Source organism: Phodopus roborovskii, unplaced genomic scaffold, assembly GCF_943737965.1.
Source record: "Phodopus roborovskii unplaced genomic scaffold, PHOROB, whole genome shotgun sequence".
NCBI classification, from domain to species: Eukaryota; Metazoa; Chordata; class Mammalia; order Rodentia; family Cricetidae; genus Phodopus; species Phodopus roborovskii.
This window is the reverse complement of record NW_026126540.1, coordinates 36,221,302-36,237,056: the sequence shown is the minus strand read 5'-3', so window position 1 is coordinate 36,237,056 and position 15,755 is coordinate 36,221,302. Positions and strand designations below refer to the sequence as shown.

The 15,755-nt window shown below is 43.9% G+C and overlaps 1 protein-coding gene across 3 annotated transcripts in view; it reads right to left on the bottom strand.

Annotated features, from left to right (window-relative positions):
* Positions 1-6,481: 6,481 nt before the first annotated feature.
* The window catches only part of Kcnd3 (potassium voltage-gated channel subfamily D member 3), a 211,516-nt gene continuing 202,242 nt past the window's right edge, over positions 6,482-15,755 (bottom strand). For 2 of the 3 annotated variants that reach the window (XM_051198927.1, XM_051198928.1), the window contains 5 exons: positions 11,779-11,880; positions 11,358-11,447; positions 9,868-9,924; positions 8,553-8,800; positions 6,482-7,749 (listed from right to left, as the gene is read on the bottom strand). In XM_051198927.1, coding sequence (XP_051054884.1) covers positions 7,548-7,749; positions 8,553-8,800; positions 9,868-9,924; positions 11,358-11,447; positions 11,779-11,880 — 699 coding nt within the window. In that variant the 3' untranslated portion in view covers positions 6,482-7,547. The remainder of the gene's footprint in view (positions 7,750-8,552; positions 8,801-9,867; positions 9,925-11,357; positions 11,448-11,778; positions 11,881-15,755) is intronic. The other variant, XM_051198929.1, reaches the window with a different exon arrangement.

The window sequence follows — 15,755 nt, the reverse complement described above, 5'->3', positions numbered from 1 at the left end:
ATAGGTTTGCTTTGTGTTTGCCATATATATATATATATATATATATATATATATATATATATATACATACACATACACACACATACACTTTTCGTTGAAAGAATAATGGTGCATTTTCAGAGTTATCCAGGGAAGCAGGGTTCCTCAAGATCTCTGTAAGTGTTAGCACTGAATACCTAAATCAAGCTTCAGGTAGTTAGAGGGCTGGAAGAGAGCTGGCAAGCACACTTGCCACCAAGCATGATGACCTGAGTTTGATCTCCATGGAAGGAGTTACCTACTGACTGCCAGGAGCACACTTTGTACCCCACACACTAAGAAAATGGAAAACTCCCAAATTCCAAGAGCAAGTATATGAATTAAAATTTTAGAAATTTGAGGCACTTTGAAAGTAAGCATATGCATCTTTATGAAAGGTGCTGAAGGATTTAATTTCCATGGACTGGTACTAGAGAAGTTGCAGCTGTTTTCATTCCAGTAGTTGCAGAGGTGAAAGTGGAGGATATCTACCATTTGTGCATGGCTTACTGGGCGGGGGTGAGTGGGTGCATTTTGCTAGGAACTTTCAGTCTAGGCATGTGTCCATATAACCTGTTTGGAACAATGCACAGGTATACTGTAAAGTCAGTTGGGAACTTTTATCATAGAAAGAAAACTTGTCCTGGTTAAGACATTCTATCTGCTTTTAAACCGTGTACTAGTCATCTAAACTCAGAATCCAGCTTTCTCAGTAAAATGAGACCTCGGATTAGGTTTTTAAGGTTTCTTGGAAGATTTAATGAAAAAGGATTTTATGAGAAAGATAATTCACATTTGCAAATAAAAGTAAATTAGGTATTTCTTGAATTTTTCAAAATTTTCAGTCCATTACTGTAACTTCAGGTTAAGCTTGAATTAGGCATTCATTATTACATGCAGAAATCTTAGGGAAATTTGCTTTTTTGGATAGTTATATGTGTTTTCTCTACTTATGTGTATGTGTGTGTGAGCCCATGGAGGCTACAAGAGGGTGTTGGATCCCTTGGAACTGGAGTTCAAGGCAGTCATGAGCTGCCCAACATGGGTGCTGGGAAGGGAACTTGGGTCCTTGAAAGAGCAGCCAGTGACTTTAAGTACTGAGTCATCTCTTCAACTCTCTTCTCTAGGTAATTCTGAGAATACAAGTTCTTTTTTTTGGGGGGGGGTGAGGGTGGGGGTGGAGTTTAAGACAGGGTTTCTCTATGAAACAGTCCTGGCTGTCCTGGAACTCACTCTGTAGAACAGGCTGGCCTGGAACTCAGAGATCCACCTGCCTCTGCCCCCTAAGCACTGACATCTAAGGTGTATGCCACCATCACCCAGCCTACAAGTACTTCTTTAGAGACTTTAAATAAAAGCATGTTTCTTTAGATAAAACTTCAGTCCCAGAACACTAAAAGTAATTGAAGAATGATTGTACTGTGGACCATGTCTAATAAAGGAATGATTGGGAACAGAAGTTTTTGAGGGCTTTTCCCATTTTGCTTTACATATAAACTAACTTGTATTTTTCAGGGCTATTGTTGACACCCATGTCACAAAGCTCTTGTCTTGTCAGGCAGAATGTGTTTGTTTTGTGTTTTGAACAAGTGCATGAATACTGCTTGACATTTAGTGCTTTAAAACTTTTTTTAGGAATTGGGCATAGTGGCACTCACCTTTAATCCCAGCACTCAGAAGTCAGAGGCAGGTGGATCTCTCTGTGAGTTCAAAGCCAGCCTGGTGTACATAGTTCCAGGATAGTTGGAGCTATGTAATGAGAAAACAGTTTTATTATATTTTAATTTTGTGTGTGCCTGCATGCCATGGTGCATGGGTGGAGATCAGAGCATAACTTAACAGGAGGCAGTTCTTTCCTTCCACCCTGTAAATCTGGGAATCAAAATCCAGCATCAGATCTTCAAAGGCTTTACACACGGAATGCTTTTTAATGAAAAAGAATGGCTTGACACAGCAGAGTTGCTGAGTGCGCTTACTTGACAATGTTCCTCAAGATTCTTTGAGCTGTGGGCTTTAGTGACACCTAGTGGGCAGTAAGGATGTGAGCATCAGCGCTTACAATGAATTTCATAATGGACTTGGACTTTGGGGCACGTTGTTTCTATTACTGTTTTCATAGGATCTGGTGGTTCTGGAAAATGAAAAAGGATTTAAATCTGTGCTGTTGCATGGCAGAACATGAAAATGCTTCTCTTAACACTAACAGGACTGTTAAGGTTAGATGGGTTTTAAAAAGCACTTCATTGTGCCTGAGCTCCCTTTAAAGTTTAGAAAGGAACTGAAGGGAAGAAGTAAAAAGTGGTGGATGTGAAGTCACACATAGGTGACGAACCTGAGCATATGCTTCTCTTGCCTGTCAAGACTTTTACTCTCTATAGCATTTAATGTGTGTGTGTGTGTGCACGCGCGTGTGTGGTTTGTTTCAGACCTTAGTCTAGGTGGAGCAAATATTAGAGGAAGCCTCAGTAGAACCGATTCTGATGTAAACAGACAGATTAAGAGAGAGCTGTAGACAAATTCAATCCAGCGTCCCGCTGTTAAAGCACTGAACCTGCCTAGAGTGTGTAGGCTGGCAAGCTCCAAGCTCCGGGAAGCAGAGGAGTTGCTTAAGTGGAAGGAGATGGAGCAGGTTAGATGAGGCCTTTACCTGTAAAATCATGTCATTGCCCTAGCAGGACAGGAAGCTTCCTGGTGTAAGGCAATACTTTTGGAAGACAAAGAACTGGTTTTAAAGGAAACTCCCCCACTTCAAGGCTTGTGGCACATAGTTTGTTTAATCCAGATTTGGATACATCAGGGTACAGCAGTGGCACAGGACTCAATACTGTAAATGATATACATGTTATAACATATGCACTACAGTTTCAAAAGAAGACAAGAGACTTAAGAACTTTTTCTTTCCCCACAGAAAGTTTTCACATTTGTCTTCCTGCAGTTTTATACAGTGTATTTCTTTGCCATTGTGATGTTGTTAAGCAACGCCCAGTAATTATACGAAAATAGAAAAGAACACACTTGATGTTTTTCACAAGAACATTAATGGGAGCTCATGACCTCTAAGGAAAACATTGGAATGTCTGGTTATCAAAAATATACCATCCCTCCCACCTCCCTGGTTTGTAAAATAGTCCATTGGTCAAAGGTGTCTCCCAGGACTTGGGTCAGTGCCCTGCGCTGACTAATGTGTCATTAGTCAGCATAGTTTAAATAACCTGCTAAGATAAATGTCATTCCCACACGAGAAAACAGAATATCCTGAATAAAAAACAAGACCCATAAGGAACCCCTTTTAAAAAACATTTCATTTTTCAAAGCCACTTTCCCCAGGTTCTAACGCTTTTCATGATGCTGTTTTGGGCTCCAAGTGTCATGGGTCCTAACAATGTTTTTCCTCTGTCTCATCATCTTAAAGCTTTGCAAGTAGCGAGAATTCATTACAAAACCAGAGGAAAAATAAAAGTCTCTTATGTTCCTCTTACAGTGGTTACCATGCCAACTAGCATGAAAGGGAAACTATTACCTCAAATGAACAGTATTGGGATCCTTACTTAGCTACCTAGTAATTGAAGTGAGGGAGCCTGAATCACTAGACTCCATTAATAATTTCAAATCTAATGCTAACTCAATTTCAATCACTACTGCTATTTTTAAAAAGACAAGGAAAACAATCTAGGCATATAATGATCCCAGGTACTTCCCCCACCTGCATTCTGACAAGAAAATGACGTGACCCTGAACTGCAGGGGAAACAACTGTATAACGTCCCAGTAGTTCTGTATGTGACTCTTGTCAGCCATGGTTCATCATTTACCATCCTCCTTAACATCTGTTCAAGTTATGTGGTCATAGATTAATAATGTTTAATTGTTGAGAATATCTACCGGTCATTTGAAAGGGGGTTCTGTACAATTAGTCCTGAGCTTGAGACTAGTTAGGGAAAATGGGAATTAGGAAGAAATAATGGTCTGTTTTAGGAGGTCCTGCTACTTGAGGGATGCTTCCCCTAGTCATCACCCTTGCAATCCAGCTTTTAAAAATATGAGCAAACCTTAGAGCCATAGAGTAGGATATAGAAGACAATCCCAGGACATGGAATCTAAGTCCTGGATCATATCATAATGCTGCCATTAACTTGCCATGAAACTTTGGATGAGTCATTCAGTTTCTTTGTGCCCATTTCTTTTCTCTGAATCAAGGATTTACTAAGTTGACTACCTTCACAGATTGTAGTAAGAAGCAACAGAAAGGTATGCTTTGAAATGTCATTGTCCAAGCCTTGTTTTCCATTGAGAATATCGAACATTTGCCTGAAAAATCTTGGACAGTCCCTTTTCACCTATTTCTTAGAGAACTGATCCATAGCTTGCTCTACCCAGGAAATGGTGGCTTCGATGTCTGTCATTTGTATTAATATAGTCAGGTGACTTCCAGGGCTACATCGAGTTGGGTTGACATTTACAGAAGAGTGTCTCTAGTTAAGTCATGGCATTGTTGATGGACCTTCCCCAACTCTTCGAGGCAAAGGGTGTGATAAAACAACAACAACAAAACACCCCAAACAAAAACACATTAGACTAGTAGCCAAGGGTCTTGTGCTCTGGTCCCTATTCTATGCTTGCATGGCTACATTACCTTGACTGAGTCAAGTTCTTTTTCTACACTGGAAAATGAATTAGCTATTATTTAGTCTTCTCGAGGTCTGGTATACTCAACATTATATTTTACAAGTTATTTCCATTTATTATTTGAATGTAGTCTTAGGCTTTTTATGTTTGTCCTTTTGATACCCTCTCCCCAGTACTAAGTAGGGCTGAATGGAGTGGTGGAGTGGGGAATTTTTGGTTATTTCATCATGGTTTGTGCATCATGAGTCATTGCACCAGAAAGCTGTTGGTCTCCAGAAGATGCTGATATCCTGGTTCTTCACTTACTAGTTGATGAGTTAGACTTACTAAATTGATCCAGCACACTTTTGCCCCCATACTTAATCATAAATATCCTTTAAGGAGATATATAGCTGTGAGCTGTTTTCCTGGGTTAATATTTTTGGGCACAGGTCCACAGGTCCTAAAGATATCTTTGAGCTGGGTCCCTTATCCCCTGCCAAGACTGCAATGGGGGAATAAAAATGAGTTAATGCTTTTCTTTTTATAAAGAAACTGGCATGATATGGGCTTGGAAATGAAATAGAAGCAACACAAATATTCAGTTCACTCAAGTCAATAAAAATGGACTTTTTGGGATACAGTTTTTAAAATACATTTCTTTTCATGAGAACTATAATATGCTGTGTTGGTGTACTGTCCAAGTGACATGGAGATCCTTGGTTGAGTCATTATCCTAGCCTTGTAATGACGTTCTTAAATAGAATGGTGGCTTGTATGTGAAGGCAACAGTGTTCCTTTTAAAATATGTATCCTAATCTCTCACTCAGTTCGCAGGATATATCATACACCTAGACATTCTTTTGTCCCATGATCCATTTTTTCAAAAGTTCTTTGCCTACCTGCTAAAACTGGGTTCAGCTTGGCTCTCTACCTTGGCTGATAAGATAAATGTATGGAATTACTGGGTTGTAAGTGTAACTCCATTGCCATTCTTAGGGGCAATCCTGATCTAGAGAAAGGACTGTCAGCAGCCACTGAGGATAAGGACAGGGGGACAAAGATGGAAAGAAGGACCACCTTTCTTTTGCCTTTCTGTCCACTTTCTGGTTTTATCAGCATCACCTCAAATTACCTGGACTCCTCTGTGTACAGGGTCACTGGAGCTGGGGCCTTGGCAGCCCCATGAGGACTTTCAGGCCCCTGGCTAGTAAACTCACCAGGTTGTCTGTAATGGGTAGAGAGATTTTTGAGCTGCAAATGATCAGCTCATCTGTGAGCTGTAGAATGGACGAGACCGTTCCTAAGCAGCTTATGTGTCTCAGATCCCAGGCTTCAAAGACTAAAGGAAAGGAGTTGGTGTTGGAAAAGGTTTGTGTCACCTATCACGTGCCCCACTGTAAATGGTGAAAATGATTAGGAAAATTCCAGAAATACTGTTTCCCAGGCCCACTATCATGTAAATAACTTGAACAAACATATTATCCACATTTTCAAGAAGTAATCTCCATTCCCTTGTTTGTATGGAGGTCACTACTGTTCTCACACTTCAGCTATCTTCAGAGACCTCAAGGCATCTTTTAGACCAGGAGAGAATCATCTAGAGCCTCTTGCTTGCTTTCTTGCTTTGAAACATCCTTCATGAGGCACACAGGCTTAACCCTAGCGGCCTCTGTATAGGAACTGCCTTGGGCAGGAAGTCCCTTGTTCTTACTGGAGATGCTCACGGAGCCTCTTGGCAAAGCACTGCATGATGGATCGATCCTAAAGGAGGATACATAGCAAGGTGCCCTAGAGCTCTGGCAGCTGTGAGCTGTGGTGCCGTCTTTACTGGGGAATAGCCGAATGACTGCTTTCTGAAGTTGCTATTTCCATTTTCAAGACCCAGTGTGAAACCCGTGACCATTCTCCAACTCCCTGCCACAACAAACTGCAAAGACAAGTGGTTCCAATCCCAAGGGAAGCACCTGTGTTCCTAAGGTAGACTTACCTCACCCTTCAACTCGCCCCAGGTGGCTTCCCTCCTTTTCTGTATTTGCATTTGCTCGGCCTGACTCCCAGGCACAGGTCTGCAGTACTTGGCAGTGACAAAGAAGGCTTTACTGTCTGTCCATGGTGAGACAGATGGTTGGACACAGAAACAGCCAAGGTGAAGCAGATAGGTACAGAGACAAAGGAGACAGATGAATGGACAGAGCAAAAGGGTTGCTGTGTGGTTTCTTGACAGCTCTGTGCAGGTCAGCTGGGCAGTGAGGGTCCAGCTAAGGTGACCTCACTCCTCCTGGGAACGGGGAGGGAACTCAGCAATAACTGACTTTGAGCCTAAAAGCTTTTGCTATAAAAGGAGAAAAATAAAAACCAACCTCACAAAATGCATTGTTTTGGTTTAAAGGTGTTGGGTCCACGGAGAAAAACATTTCACAAAAATCAATTGATGATTTTGTTTTCCACCTTTTCCCATGAATAAATATTATCCATTAAGATCCTTGAAAAAGGTGCTTAATACACAGTGTTATATTTTCTTCCTGTTTGCATGTGACGACTTGGCCTCTGGGCTGCTCTTGGTCTTGTGTTTTCCTCACTGGGGTCTCCAGAAACAACTGTTATTTGGTCTGAGGTGCCCCCACCAGGCCCTGTCCAGGCAAGCAGCCTACACCCACTAATGGCCCATCCCCTACCCACCCCCTCCCTTCCTCAGGCCCCAGCAAGATGCAATGTCACAGGGCTGTGTCCACACCAGCAGCAGGATCCTCAGGTACCCTTTGCTGCTTCCTTTCGCTTCCAGGCACAAGTCTCAGTGCTAGGGGTGCAACGGGGTAGGCAGAAATGGTGGGAAAGGGGGAGGGAGTGGTCTCAATGGCCACCCACCAACATGCCAGCCCCCTTTACTCCCCACTACCCCCTTGGGCCCTCTGTCCAGTGTTTTTACAAGGCTGAGACCTTGACAACATTGCTGGCTATGGAAGGAATGTTCGTGTTGGGTCCTGGGCTGGCAGGGGGTGGCCGACTCTCTCCCTCTGGGGTTAGAGCTGGGGGAGTGGGGATGCTGATGATGGCTGTGGTAATCTGGGATGTTTTGCAGTTTGGTCTCAGTCCGTCGTCTGCTTTCAAATTAAGGCTGGAGCGACTGGGATAGAAAAGAGTGAGTTGGCGATGGTTCCTGCTTGTGGCCACCCCAAATCTCCCTTGACTCATTGCACTGATTTTGCTCTATGCTGTGTCAAGGAACTCTACAACCCTTGATCTCTCCCTTTAACAATCAGCTTATAGTTACTATTCTAATCACTGTTAACAATTACTAAGTTAAAACCAGGCATTGGTGGCACCCGCCTTTAATTCCCTCATTCGGGAGGCAGAGGCAGGAGAATCTCTGTGAGTTCAAGGCCAGCCTAGTCTACAGAGCTAGTTCCTGGACAGGCTCCAAAGCAATACTAAGAAGACCCTTCTCGAAAAAGCAAAGCAAAACAAAACAAAGCAAAAACAAACACCCCCTAAAACAAAACCAAAACAAAACCAAAACAATTACTAAGTCATCAGATAGCACTTCTTCCCAGCTCCTGTGGGCTTATCATAACACTTGTGACATCTGCTTTCCCTGAATTTTCTGCAATGTATTTGGAAGTAACAATAACACAGTTGGGAGAAGTATTTTCTTAGGGAAATGATTATAGCCCATCTTTTCATTTTTTGGAATTCTTTTTGAGTTTTCCCCCTACTACCTGAAGCCACTTTTGACCTAAAGTGTGATAGATATAGTAACACCCACCATCCTCTGAAGACCCTAGAATGAACTTTAAAGCATGAGAAGGAAGGCGGGAGGAGAGCAGAGGGACCATGAGGGGGTCCCTGAGGTCCTAGTGCGGAGAGTGTTTAATTCTGGCAAGGGAATGACTCAAGACTTTAGGGGTGGTGGGAATGGAAGCCACCCACCTGGTGGTGAGGGAGGGCTGCTCACTGCCCTGGATGTGGATGGTGCTGAGCTCTTGCATGCTTCGCAGGCGAGTGGCTGGCAGGTTGGAGTTGGGCAGGTGTGTGGTCTTCTTGCTGCGGCGGGAGCAGCAGGTGGTGGTGAGGCCCGAGTGGCTGGACAGAGAAGGACTTCTGGTAGATGGGTAGTTCTGCATTGAGCTCTCCATGCAGTTCTGCTCAAACATCTGCTCATCAATAAACTCGTGGTTCTGTGGGAGGAAGGAGAGAAAGTAAAAAAGAAGAAGGGAGGTGGGAAGCCCCAGTCTCTGTAGGGCTACCGATCTATTTGGGGCCTTTAACGAAGGACCCCCCCAGATGCCTGGGTCACAGGTAAGTGTTTGTGAGGGGTTTCATTTCCACAGGTGTCAATGTCAAAAGACTCAGATGGGCCTCCCTGGCCATTAGACTGGGCAGGGACACGGTTGTTAAATCAGTATGTGTCATATACTCCATCTACAGCTTTGAGCAGAAGGGACACAGAGGACATAGAGGGGCTTAGTGGCATCATCAGAGCTAGAATCAAATGTTTCTTAGTAAGCTCCGAAGCCACTGAACACGAGTCTGCTAGGTTCTCTTTGCACATCTGATGACTCTTACAGGTGTGGTATACATACGTTTGTAAAGGTTTTGGACTATTAACCAAATTGGGGGAGTATTGTTCTGGAATGCAAAGGGGTCAAACTGCTAAGGATAAGATTTCTTCTAATTTGTTTTCCTTTTGCCTGATTACAGCATATGGGCCCTTAACTACTTGGCAGTTTAGGATTCCCTAGGTCAAATGTAAGCATGGGGAAGAAGATTAATAGCCTCTTGTCTGTAAACCATGAGGGTGGTTTATAGATAAACCCAGAATAATGGAAAATGGCTGCTTGACCAAAATGACTAAAACTTTGTGGCATTGACAGTGTGAGGAAAAAAGAGAAGTGTAAAGACAGAATCAGAGAATGTGTCTCCTGGCAGCCAATACCAGGAGTTTGCAGGGAACTGAGGAGGTAGCATAGAGATGTGTGGCACGTGGTCATTCCAGAGGAAACTGACCTTGAAGTTGAGTTCCACTGATCCCTATAAGCCCTCAGAGTGTTAACAGAAAGATAGGAAAGGAAATTGGGTAGTTTAGGTGCAGAAATACTGGAAGCCTGAGCTGGTACTGGGTGTGGCAGCAGAGATAGCAAAAGCCAGGGAAAATGAGCAGCACATGCAGAAAACCAGACTAGGGGCAAGCAGAGTAAATCCACAGACTCAAGACTCAGAGAGAAGAACAATTGAATTAATATACCTTGATGGTGGAGGTTCGAACAGATAACAGGGGATCATCCACAAGATAGGATAACCCCTACAGGACAACATGCCAACAGAAGATAGAAACACCATTGATTGTACATTCCAGCATTCCAGTTTTGACATTCAGTTCCTCCATCCCAGCATTTCACCCTCCAAATTCAACATTCCAGCCCTCATTCCCAGCATTCTGCTTCCTTTGTCCCAACATCTCACCCCTTGGTTCCAATAGGAGCCGCTTAACCCAACATTCACTCTTTCCATACCAACATTCCTCTCTTCTTATCCCAACATTCCACCCCTGGGTCCCACATTCCTTCCCCCCAAATCCAGCATTCCGATATGCCATCCCTACTATCAATCCAACATTCCCTCAGATTCAGCATTCCACCCCTTTAATGCCAGCATTCCACCTCTCAGTCCCCCAATGCCAGCATTCCAGCCCTTCCAACCTCAATGTCTCCACCCATGTCCTTTTAATTTACACATTCCGCCCTGCACATGCAACTTGGAAAGGGCAGTGGGGTCTGGGCTTATCCCATTGGCAAACTCTGAGTTCTTGAGAGAACTTCTAGATATGCATACGTTGTTTTTGACCACAGATTCTTGGGCCTGCACTTGCACAGCACTTTCTCATTTAGAAGATCTTACTGTGTTTCCACTGTCATCTATGGAATCCATTTTTTGCTCAGGAATAAGAGGTATCTAGCAATTGAGAGGTCACGTTATGGGCTACTAGGAATTAGGAAGTTCCTTTCCAAGGTATGCTGAGCCTTGACTCTAGACTCCTTGGGTAGGAAACCTCTAGAAAGGAACAAGGACGAGGTTCACTTTAGCTTTTCTATTCTGACTTCTCCCACCCTATTGCTCCTAGCACTTCTGCCAAGGGTTCAGGGTTGGCCCTACTGCCCTTCCTTTCAGACTGTCAGTAAGGCACAAGCATCATTCCCGTTCCAGCTGTGGCACCCTACGCCATGATCTCCTTTAGCAATTTTCACAATCTGAACTCTCTGCAAGAGTGCAAGGTTACTAAGTGGATTGGGACTGATAATTAATCATCAATGCAGACACCAAGGGGTCCATAGATTGTCTCAACCCAGTTTCAGGGGGAGAACAAAAATCTTCCTTCTTCTCTACTGTCCTGTGTAAATTCAGCCTGTATCTTGTTGGGTGATGCCCATCAGAACTGAGAAATGAAAAACGAAACTCTTAGTCCTCAGTAATTAAGACACATACTGGTGTTAGGGATGGATGGGAAGGCTACGGGGTGGCCTTTTCTCTACAGCTGCAGGACACAACACAGCTGATATCTCACTCTAGTGGCCTTGACTCACCCCTTGGGGTCTTCATCCTGGGTGCTGATAGACCGTGACATTACTCTTTTGCATTGGAAGGGGATAGACTGACTATCTGGCCTAGGATGACAATGTGAGTACAGCCCTGGGAGGTCAGGGATGAAGCAGGAGGGGGCAGTAGTCTGGAACTCACAGTGGTCTTTTCTAGGCAGTGCAGCAAGTGGTGGTGCTGGCTCTCAATGAGTGAGGTGGTCTTGCCCATGTGCTCCTCTTCCGGGGTGCCCTAGTGAGGAAGAAAGAAGGACTAGGTATAACTGGTGCCTTTTCCTCTCTTCAGCCTCTTCATTTCTTCACAGAAGGTAAGAGGGCATGGGGAAAATCTTGATAAGCCAAATCTCAGGGCCACCATTAAAACCTGCTGGCCTTGGTCTGGGGGTTCTTGTCAACAGCTGGATTATGGGCAGTGGTGAGAATTATATGAGAGCGGTGTGTCAGTGGGAGCATGTCTCTCAGAGTCTAAACTGGAGCTTTCTGGGGGGAGTGCTGGTACCTGTGGATGAGCAAACAAGTCTATTTCTGTTTTATGTCCTCTGCCAGGACTTACGGACACCTACCGTCAGCTCCAGGGCCTCATTGAGGAGCCCATTGCGCTTGCTGTGCAGGTAGGCATTGGAGCTTCCCGTTTTGGCCACACGGATCCTGGCAAGGCGGGCCTTCTGTGATGGGTAGACAACAAGAGAGACAATAAGATACAAGAAAAGCAAGCCTGGTAGGACCAGTGACAATAGCTGCTTTTCCTAACATTGTGTGAGAAGGGAAAATAAGTTCCCCTGTCTTACTTAGCCTTATGCATCTCTGCATACAGACCCTGGAATGGATAGGAGACCTGTGCATCCACTTTTGCAGTTTAGCCATGGCCAGGACTCCAGGAATCTTCACAAATCTTCAGCCTGGGTGGAATATTTGTGGCAGAAATACCACATTTTCAAATTCTTTCTCTAAAGCTTTTCTGACATTTCTCACTAGGCACTGCACAATGGCATGAGTCATTCTACTGTTTATTATCTCTAAGGAGACTGTACTGTTCCTAGAGGACAGTGTGTTAACTGTCCTCATTCTTTCCTGGGTTCCAGTGTGGTTGGTTCTTCACGAGCTGTAAGTTCCCAAATAACAGTTAGTTAGGAGAAAAAAGCAAAGAGAGAAACGGCACTGCCAGCATCTCTTAACTCCCTTGTCTGTTTTTCTCCTAGCGCTCACCACTAGGGTAGCATAGCATGCACACTTGTCTTGCCACTCTTTGCCTCCTGTGTTAGAACGTAAGCTCCTGGAGGGCAGGACGTTTGCTTTTGCTTTGTTTGTTACCAGGAGTCTCTCAATCTTTTTAGAGTTAAGAAACATATTTATAGGTGTACAACTGACTTGGGGAGTTGATGGCTGTGTCTATGCTGTGCACAGGAGTGGGAAGAATCCAGAGTTCATAGAGGTGCCTGGTGTGTATATGGCAGAAAGGAACGTGTTCCAATATACCACTTTGGTTTTACCTAGCACAGAACTGAAACCCTCCCTGGGAAAAGCCTTAGCGGACAACCTCGCTCCAGAGGGGGGCTGCATAGCATCTTGGCCCTAGCTCAATTTGCTTACTTGCTGAGGGAATGGGAGAGCTGGCTATATGATATATACTGGTTGCTCCTTTTTTTTTTTTTTTTTTTTTTTTTTTTTTCCTTTCTAATGACCACCAGTCATGACAAACAGCATAGCTAAAAGAGAGAACCATGAAGTTCAGTCTGGGACTGGAGAAAACCCCTTTGGGCTTAGAGTACATAGCCTAGGCTCTGTAGATCTAGAACCAGCTCTAAGCTATTGCTGTGAGAAGCAGAAGAACCCATGAGATTCATAGTTTCAGTCTGGAATGGAAGATCCTCTTCCTGCCTCTGGGTGCAGCAACATATAACTGGGCCCTGACAGAAAGATTCTGGGAAATTGTGGCAATTTTCCCTTCTCCTTATCCTCTCCCAGGTATCCTGTCTGGGTTGGTTCATCTGCTTAGAGGAGGCCATCGACTGTCAAGAGGATCATAAAGGATGTTATGTTCCCTGTTTCCTGGGAACTCCCCCACCCATCAGTATCTCCTTGCAGAGACAATTAAACTCTTTCTCTGGTCTTTAAACGTGGGAAAGGGGCTAACACTTGAGTAGGAAGGTCTTCCTGTAAGTCCAAGGATGGTTACTTCTCTAGATGGAGATAATGAAAAGGAAGGTATGAGACAGCCAGCAAGTCATCAGCCCTGTCACCTCCCTGTCTCTGATCAAAATACATTCATTCATTCCATGTCTAGGATGAGTCTTCCCAGGAACCCTGCTGCAACCCTCCCATAGCCAGATGTTTATAGTGAGGTCCTTGTAATTCACGAATTGGCTGCTGTCACTTTGGGAGAAGGCTAGGTGTTGAGAGCTGCATATGGAAATCCAATTGTGTCAAGCTCATTACAGCCTTATGTAATCTGATTGCCACTTAAAGCCAGACCTTTCTCATATGTGGGGTCTGTGTTTATTACTTTCCAGAGATGAAAGGCTCTCCTGTTCCCCTCGGAGGCACTTCTTTTAATCTTATCTCACTCTGAATTCTATTAAGGTGGAAGATTGTCACATCAAACACACCATATCATTTAATCATTCCCAAACGGGAAACAGAGGTTTGTGGAAGGTTTGCAAAACGCTATCTAGTATGTGAAACTGGGTGGTGCTCTCTGCTTGGCTTTGTGTTTCTGGGGGTTAGATCCTGGGACTTAGGCATATTCTTTTATTGCCAGCATCCAGTGCACGCTCTGCATTGAACAGAAATTCAAGCAAAGCTTGTGGAAGCTGAAGAAGGAAAACCAAGCCTGGTTGGCTGGAAGTCTATGCTTATTAAGCCCTTGTGATGGGTTCAGCCTTTGTTTGGACTGGTCAGCTTCCACTTTCTCTCAACCACAACCATAAAGACACCATGGAAGATGAGAGAATGTAGCAGCCATTTAGGCTGTTTCAAAGGCCAAACAATTAATAATGAACTGATTTAAACAATGGAGTTCATGAGGGGGAGAGCCACTCAGCCAGGGTGACAGAATGGATTAGAAGGGTTTCAGCTCATGTCTTTCAACTAGGAAGTCAAATACAAGGCATCCTTCTCCTTTCTCCTTGAGTTTGCCTCCTTTCAGGGACATTTCTAAACTTGAAGGGCAAAGCCCAACAGTCTGCATCTTCAACAGTGTGAATGGAGCTTTGGGGTTGGAGGAGAGATACCGTACAATACTGTCAGTGCAAGACATGGCCTGCCACCATTAATGATCAAGACAATTTGGGGACCCTTGCAGAACCTGGCACAACTGGCCTTTCTAGCCAGCAGCTGGCAGGGACTGCCTGGATATCTCTTTCCCTGAGAGAGGCAGAAGAAAGACAAGTGAGAAATGGAAACACAGGCAGTTGTACACTTAGACATTTCTCAGAGAGACTTAAGACTTATGTTGATGTAAACCCACACATAAGAATACTTCTTTGTAGTAACTGGAAACCGTTTCTATCCCAGGTGCTCTTCGGCAGGCAAACATCCAACAGAACACTACTGAATGAGAAAAGTGAATGGACTTTTGAATTTTTTTGAGACAGAATCTTGTTGAGTTACCCAGACTGGCTTGGGATGATGCTGTAGCCCAGGGATGATGCTGTAGCCCAGGCTGACCTTGAACTTATGATTCTCCTGTTTCAGCCTCCTGAGTATCTGGAATCACAGGCCTGTACCACTAGGTCTGGTATAAGGAACTAGTGATATAATTTGAATTAATCTCTGGGAATTATAGGGATGAAAAGGCCAACTCCCAAAAGTCACCAACTGCATGAGTACATTTATGTAACTTTTTTTTGAAATGAGAACATTTTCCAATGGAGCTCAGACAAATAGTTTCCAGGAGTAAGGGATGAGTAGAGATATAGCAGGAGTGTGACTATCATGTGGGAACTGGCTAGTTTTATAGTCATAAAGCTGATGAGTCTGTAGGAACCCACATGGATGAGGAAACTGTAACACACACACACACACACACACACACACACACACACACACACACAATCCAGGCAATCTGGGAAAGATGGGTAAGAGGGGTGGATTCATACCCTTTATATCTTTTGTGTACTGTATAGTTTTATAAAATGTTACCATTAAACAAAACTGGGCACAGTACAAAAAGGACTTATTTTTTTGCAACTACATCATCTATAATTATTCCAATAAAATATCCTGTTAAAAACAAAGGATATGGTGTTGGGGTATAGTTAAGGGATAGAATATTTTTGCCTGCCAGGCACAAGGCCCTGGGTTTAATCTCCAGCACAACAAAAATAAAAATGTAAGTAAAACTAAAATAATCTCCTTTGAGACCAAAAAATTGTGGGTGGAGTTGGGACAGGTGGTGGCCTCTCCAGGCCCTATCCCAGGTGCCTCTGCTAGACAACCTTGTGTCATCTCTGGTTCTCTTGGCCTAAGGAAGACAGTCCCTAAGGCTAGATATGATGACACTAATTTCTTTTGGAGCCTGAATCCACCAGGCACCTGATGT